The 7071-nt window shown below is 50.4% G+C and overlaps 1 protein-coding gene across 2 annotated transcripts in view; it reads right to left on the reverse strand.

Moving 5' to 3' along the window:
- HIPK2 (homeodomain interacting protein kinase 2) overlaps window positions 1–7071 on the reverse strand; it is a 128675-nt gene that overhangs the window by 45570 nt on the left and 76034 nt on the right. For both annotated transcript variants that reach the window (XM_007466613.1, XM_007466612.1), the window contains exons 2-5: window positions 5881–6004; window positions 5468–5587; window positions 3428–3514; window positions 1068–1252 (exon numbers count right to left, since the gene is read on the reverse strand). In XM_007466613.1, coding sequence (XP_007466675.1) covers window positions 1068–1252; window positions 3428–3514; window positions 5468–5587; window positions 5881–6004 — 516 coding nt within the window. The remainder of the gene's footprint in view (window positions 1–1067; window positions 1253–3427; window positions 3515–5467; window positions 5588–5880; window positions 6005–7071) is intronic.

Raw genomic sequence — 7071 nt, forward strand, 5'->3', positions numbered from 1 at the left:
AAAGGGTACTATTTTTCACCTCTCAATCTTTCAACCTGCTAAACTGGTTTCTGCTTCTACCATCCACTGAAACAGCTCTCACTAAGTTACCAACAACTTCCAAGTTGCCAAATCTGATGGGCATTTCTTTCCAAGCTTAGTTGACTTGATCAAGCGACAGCAGACAGATCTCTGTTAAACACAACTCTCACCAGCCATTCCCCCGCCATCAATCCTTTAATGACTTCCCGTCGCTCTTAGAAGAAAGGCTGAAATCCGTAACATGGAAGGCCCGCCCCTGGCTTATCCTGGGGCCTCATCTCTCTCCCTGTCCTCCAGCTCCGGTGCCGGTCCTGCCCGTGTTGGAGTCTCCATACGGCAACGCCCCTTCCACTCTCGCCGGCCCTTCCACCAGGCACCTCCCTCTCCTTTGGCGGTCCAGTCCTTGGGTCTTCCCCGCCATGCCCCAAGCAAGGCCCCCTTGTTACATGCTCTCCCGGTCCTATGTGTCCCCTGATAGCATCCTGGATATGTGGGGACCGCTGGTTTAGCACCTTCCTCTCTCCTATAGATTGTAAGCTCCAGCGGGCAGGGGTCCCATCTGCTTTACTCTCCACATACTCCAGCCCCCGGCACAGCACACCGCACAGCGAATGAATGAATGAACGAATGAAAGAACACGCCCAGATCCATCCTGGACCGAGTCCACTCGTGACCCCTGCCCCCGCACGTGGCTTTGCGTCACAGACGCTGCCATTCTGAGCACCTCGCTTTGTGCACAGACCCCCAGGGTCCGGCCCACCCGGCCTCGTGCCCTCTCACGCTCCACCGTTCCCCCTCTTTGGTGTCAAGAAAACTTCGGCCCAGGGTCCCACTGTGGTCACCACCTGTTTTGATAAATAGTTTTACTGGAACACAGCCTCCCTCATCGGTTTATGTATCGTCTACAGCTGCTTTCAGCTCTAATGGCAGCGCTGAGCCGCTGTGACAGGGACCGTATGGATGCAAAGCCTCAAATATTTACTATCTGGGGCTTTCAGGGAAAAGTCTGCCGAGCCCTGGAATAAAGCATCGCGTGGGACACCTACTGTGTGCTGTGGGGGAAATCGAGTAAGTGTGTCATGGTGACAAAGGGGTGGTTCAGCGTCTCGATCGGAGCGATTCTCTTATCAGCGTCTATGGTCAGCATCTTCTTCAGCAGGTCGATGAACTCCCGCCGGTCCGCCTTTTCCACCAACATGTCACTCCCTTCCAAATCCGTTGTCATGTTCACCTGAAAGCAAGCGGGGACAGGTTACCAAGACGCCGCGCGGCCTCCCTCCCCCGACCCCTCTTATTTTGCGCCCTGCAGCTCCATCCTAATCTCTCGGTCACCCCTTCCCAACCCCCGGAAGGCTGTGTCTGCCCCGTGGGAGGCGCTGCCTCGGGTCATCACCGCCCACCGGACGCGGCTGTTCTCTCTGCAGGAGAGACAGAGGGAGGGCACGCGGGGAAGGGAGAGGCCACCGCCGGCACCTGCAAATGTATAAACGTGCCGGGGGTACCCGGCTCCTGTTCATCACTTAGGCGGAAATGCACCTCACATCATGCCTCACTGCAAAGAACCACAGGATGAAGAGAGTCCTGGAGACGGAGTGTGTGACAATGTGAATGCACGGAATACTACTGAACGGTACACTTACAAATGGTTTAAATGATAAAATTTATGCTACATGTATTTCCCCACAGTTAAAAAAAACAATAATTACAAGCAAGCAGTAAAAAATAAGATGCAAGAAGGTTTATTTATTTAACCTTCCGAGGGAGATGTTGGGGCCTCAGCACCCTCTTCCCACGCCTAAGGTGTGTCAGTCCTCTTGCAGGTTCTGAACTAGGGCCCGAATTATTCAAGTCCCTGGGCTCGCTGGGATCACCTCTGGCCAAGGCAGGCAGGACATCTGAACACAGGATTTTTCTTCCAAGAGCAAGCTTATACTAGATGGCCTTTAAAAGCCTTGTTTTGCGGTGCTTTCTATATTTTCCAAGACATGCGCGGGAAGGTGATTTCGGTTTTCTCAGACAATCTAAGCTTCTAATCAACTGACAAGTATACTTTACTCAGAATCATGAGTTTTCCATAAGAGGTGTGCTAAGTGTTTATTGGTCTGTAGCTTTATTTTTCATTGCTTTGAAGAAAAACTCACTTTGGGTTGTCCTGATTTCGGACTAGTGTTTACCCTAAAAATAGCAGATGTTCTAGAATTTTCTCTGGGCACAAAGGTGAGAGCCTGTGGTCCCTCCAGTGAGCTGAGAGAGACTGAGTGCAGTGGGCTGAACTGTGTTCTCGCAGAAGATGTAACTCCTAATCCCCGGTACCTGTGAACGTGACCTTATTTGGAAACAGGGTCTCTGCAGATGGAACCAAGTTAAAGTCATACTGGAGCAGAGTGGGCCATAAATCCAATGACCGCCGTCTTTATAAGAGAAAGAAGGGAGATTTGGACACAGAGACAAGAGGGAACATAGGGATGAAGGTCACATGAGGAAGGAGGCAGAGACTGGGGGGGATGCAGACACAAGTCAAGGGAAACCGAGGATTGCCAGGGGCCGCCAGAAGCTAGGAGAAAGGCATGGGCAGTCTTTTCCTAGAGTCTGCAGAGGGAACGTGGGCTGTTGGTACTGTGATTTCAAACTCCCAGCCTCCAGAACTGTGAGAGAATAAATGCTGTTGTCTTAAGTCACCCAGTTTATGGCCCCTTGTTAAGGTAGCCCCAGGAAACTAATCATGGGCATTAAACTCAAATGTCCTAATGGGCTTGAATTCTTCTCATAAAGACATCAGTTAAGATTGTCCAGTATTATTTTACAATTGGGAACCAATAAACTGCAGCCATTTTTAAAGAGCTGGTGTAAGGTTTTTAAAATTTTTTAGTTTTTGGCTGCGCCGGGTCTTCGTTGCCGCACACGGGCTTTCTCTAGTTGCGGTGAGCAGGGGCTACTCTTCATTGCGGCGCGCGGGCTTCTCATGCTTCTCATTGTGGCAGCTTCTCTTGTTGCGGAGCACGGGCTCTAGGCGTGCGGGCTTCAGTAGCTGTGGCACACGGGCTCAGTAGTTGTGGCTCGCAAGCTCTAGAGCGCAGGCTCAGGAGTTGTGGCGCACGGGCTTAGCTGCTCTGCGGCATGTGGGATCCTCCCAGACCAGGGCTTGAACCCGTGTCCCCTGCATTGGCACGTGGATTCTCAACCACGGTGCCACCAGGGAAGTCCTGGTGTAAGGTTTAAAAAATGTTCCACAAACCCAATGGTATTCTTCCTAAGGCTGGCATATCATTGTTTAAGGTCAAGGTCAACCACCACAGTTGAGCAATGTGGATTTCTACCCGCCATCCTATATTAACTGCTCTTGCAGAAGTCTTGCTGTGCTTGGTTTTTAAAGGGCTAACACTGCATACTCACCCACGGAGCTTACCTGGGCCATATCATCTAAACAGTTGAAAATGTACTTCCTTGCTTCTTTTGACTTAATCCCCGTCTCTGCTTCATGGTCATCTGGTGTCTGGTCAAGGGAGGCAAAAGCCCATTGGTAACGTGAATTATTTCCTAGTCACTGTGACTCAAACCTGCCATCTTCTGCTTCTCCCAGAGGGTCTTTTCCCACCTTTCGGAGAAGGAGACTAGGATTCTCCTTAAAGTGACCTGCGTACGAATTCCTTCCTCTCTTCAGCCTCCACACTAACTCATCCCTCATCCTTCCTTCCTTCCCATGAACACCTGTTGGGGGCCTGCTCTGAGTCAGGTCTGGAGGATCCCCAGATGAGCAAGATATGCCACAACCCTGATAGACCTACATTCTCCCCTAAGTTTAAGGAATAAGGTCAGGTTCCATATGTGGAAAAGCAGACGCCCTTTTTCCACTTGTTTTAAAATGTTAGTTTAATTTATCAAACTCGTATACATAGAGCTCTCCCTTATGTGCCAGGCACTATTCTAAAGCACGTGAACTCATGTAATGCCCTTCACAACCACCTTAGGGAGGGCAGTTGCCAGTCAATTTTCCAGAGGGAGAAACGGGAACAGAAAGCTTGAGGAGCCTGCCAAGGTCCCAGGGCCAGTGAATGGCAGCTGGCTCCGGAGTCTGTTCTGTGTGTCCCCTCCACCTGGGCCCGGGGCACACACACACACCCAGTTCCCAAACTGGCCTCAGTCTAGGAAGCTGCTGTTTCCAATTACTATGGATTTCTGGACTCATTCAAGGATCACTGGTAATTAATCCTTCAGGTCTCACTCAAGGACAGCACACCTGGAGCTGCTACGATCCAGGCTTCGATCTGGGAACAGCTGGCCAAGTGGGCCTGAGGCTCTTAACTAAGACGTAGACGTGAACCCTGCCCCTGCCCGGCCTCGGCCTCCTCCCCCCCCAAACGCCAGCCTCCCGTCAATAGCCTAGGATCCTTGTTTAGCTTCCAGATCTCTTTTCAAAGTCTTTTGCCACCATTGGCCACACATTATCTTTAAATGTATTAGAATATAGCGTGGTTTCTGTCAAAAAAAACACCCACCCACACTCTTGCAAAAAAAGAAACACCTAAAATGAATACAAAACACACTTAAGACTTGTATTATTTTCTCCTTCCCAGGAAAAAAAGCATTAATTTTAATTACTAGGCACAGATCAAAGTGAAAGCAAACTATGTTTCTGTTAAGGTCAAACCACCAGAGTTTACAGTGTACAACGGTGCGCTCCACCACCTGCCGGCCAGGACCAGCAGACCCCTCCCTGGAGCCTTCCGATGCTGTGTGGCTTAGGCTGCTTCCTCTGCTTGGAAGGCCCTCTTCATCATTTAGGGCCCGGCTCGAATGCTCCTCCCCGACCCTCTGCCACAGCGGGGTTAAAGGCTCCCTCCTCCGGCCTCCCACACTCTGTTCCTGCCGGGAACAGAGCGCTGGTCACGGCAGGGAGGCAGGGCTTGCCACACAGGTTCAGGCTCCCTCTGGACTGGGAGCTCCTTGAGGGCAGGGGGTGGTTCATTTCTCTGTCTAGTAACCAACCAGACAGGTCATTCAGATTCACTGGATTAAATCTCAGGAGTTTAGCGATCAGAGTTTGAGCCGCAAAAGGCGGCAGGTCAAACAAAGTGGTGTTTTTTGGTACACGGGCCTCACTGTCGTGGCCTCTCCCGTTGCGGAGCACAGGCTCCGGACGCACAGGCTCAGCGGCCATGGCTCACGGGCCCAGCCGCTCCGCGGCATGTGGGATCCTCCCAGACCGGGGCACGAACCCGTGTCCCCTGCATCGGCAGGCGGACTCTCAACCACTGCGCCACCAGGGAAGCCCAAGTGGTGCTTTTTGAACATTCAGATTCATCCACACCATGTATCAACCACTGTCGCGCCTCCCCCGTGGCCGAATCACAATCAGGTCCAGGACCAATGCGCCGCTGTCAAAGGCTCCCCACCGATGGGACCTGCTTCCCTGCGTGCTGGGGGTTGGAGGGGGCGCTCTTCCTACCTTCAGCCTCCACAGAGGATATGGCGAGTCTGTGTCACGGTTGAAAAACCTAGTTGTCTTCGTTCCTGCGCTTAATAAATATTCTGCTGGCAAACCCTGTGTTTGTGAAATATACCGAATCTGCAAGAAAAGATGAGAACGAGGTCAGGGCTTTTCCTGTCATCATACATGTGGTACACTAATGGCTCTAGTGTCTCGGAGAAAAACAACAATTTTATAGGGAGAGAAAGAAGCAATCAAAGGAAAAAGGGAAAGAAAGAGGAATAAAGAAAGAAAAGCGAGGCGAAAGGAAGCAAGGTTCGGGAGACGATGTAACACCGCGTAGCCCCATCCGTACGTCAGGTTATAAATGAGGTGCCAATCCAGATGAAGAATGAGGGCTTGCTGTGCACACCTGTGCTCTCCGGACCCACCTGATCGTACTCTGAAGCTCCTGGATACAGAGGCCAGCCCAGGAACAGCTCTGCAATGACGCAGCCCAGGGACCACATATCAATTGCCTCACAAAATGGTAAACCAAGGATGATCTCAGGGGCCCTGAAAAGGAAGAATGGAAAAAAAATCAACAGCAGTTTGGAAATGCAGGCAGCTATTTCTACATGAATTCTACATAAAATCCAGTCTTTCAAACCCGAGGTACCATTATTGACCCCCTGAAGGGCCTGTCATTCTCAAGCTGGATTGAAATGACCCCCTCCACCCTTTGACTTGGCCCTCCCCATCAGCAGGGAGCCTGGCTGAATGACTGGCTGAGAAGAAGGGGAGGTCTGTGGCTCTAGAACACGCCCCCAGGGAACCACAGCTATTGACTTCATTACCATTACACTCCAGCCAGATGAGCTAAGTATCATTTCAGAGACACTTGGGGAATTATGTTTTGTAGCTGAAAACTCTGGGAAACCAACCTTTAGCGTGCCCAGTTTTTACAAAGGAATTCTTAAGTACAGGTATTCTATTTTCAGTAATATATATAAAACAAGTTGCCTCCACCCAGAATGGGATTACATCCAATATCTGTTTATGCCAACAATCCTTAGGAGTTTGTATCATTTTCCCAAGGAAACACTGTTGCTTTTCATTAGCTTCTAAAAAGGTCTCTACTATGACAATTATAGAACCCTGTTCGCCGATACCTAGTTTGGGTATCGATCAGAATTCCATTATAAACCCTTTCCTAACTGTAGAAATTATGTTCCTTCGCATGATAAACCAGGTTACATGGAACTGGAACTTCTAAAGGAAATCACCTAAACTCAAAGAGAAAATTTCACATGCAGTTGGTAATCAAAACCGAAGACCACAGAGTACCTCTTCTTTTCTAGGAATCGGTCATGATTGCTAGGGGTACATTTTGGAGAAAACCACATTCAGAGTATGAGATACGAACCCAGTTTATGTTTTTTTAAAAAACGTGGCTCGAGGCACTCTGCTGATACATTAGCCCTACTCCTGTCTTCTCTCTCAACTGTCCCCTTGATTAAGCCATACAGGAAAACGCTACTCTCCGCAGCCTGGAGCAGAGTGCAGGGAGCGGGGAGACCTTTCTCTGCCTACGTTACCTTCGCCCAGCTAGCACGAGAGGCGGGGGGGGGGGGGGGGGGGGG

The sequence above is a fragment of the Lipotes vexillifer genome, unplaced genomic scaffold, assembly GCF_000442215.2.
Source record: "Lipotes vexillifer unplaced genomic scaffold, Lipotes_vexillifer_v1.1 scaffold71, whole genome shotgun sequence".
Lineage (NCBI taxonomy): Eukaryota > Metazoa > Chordata > Mammalia > Artiodactyla > Lipotidae > Lipotes > Lipotes vexillifer.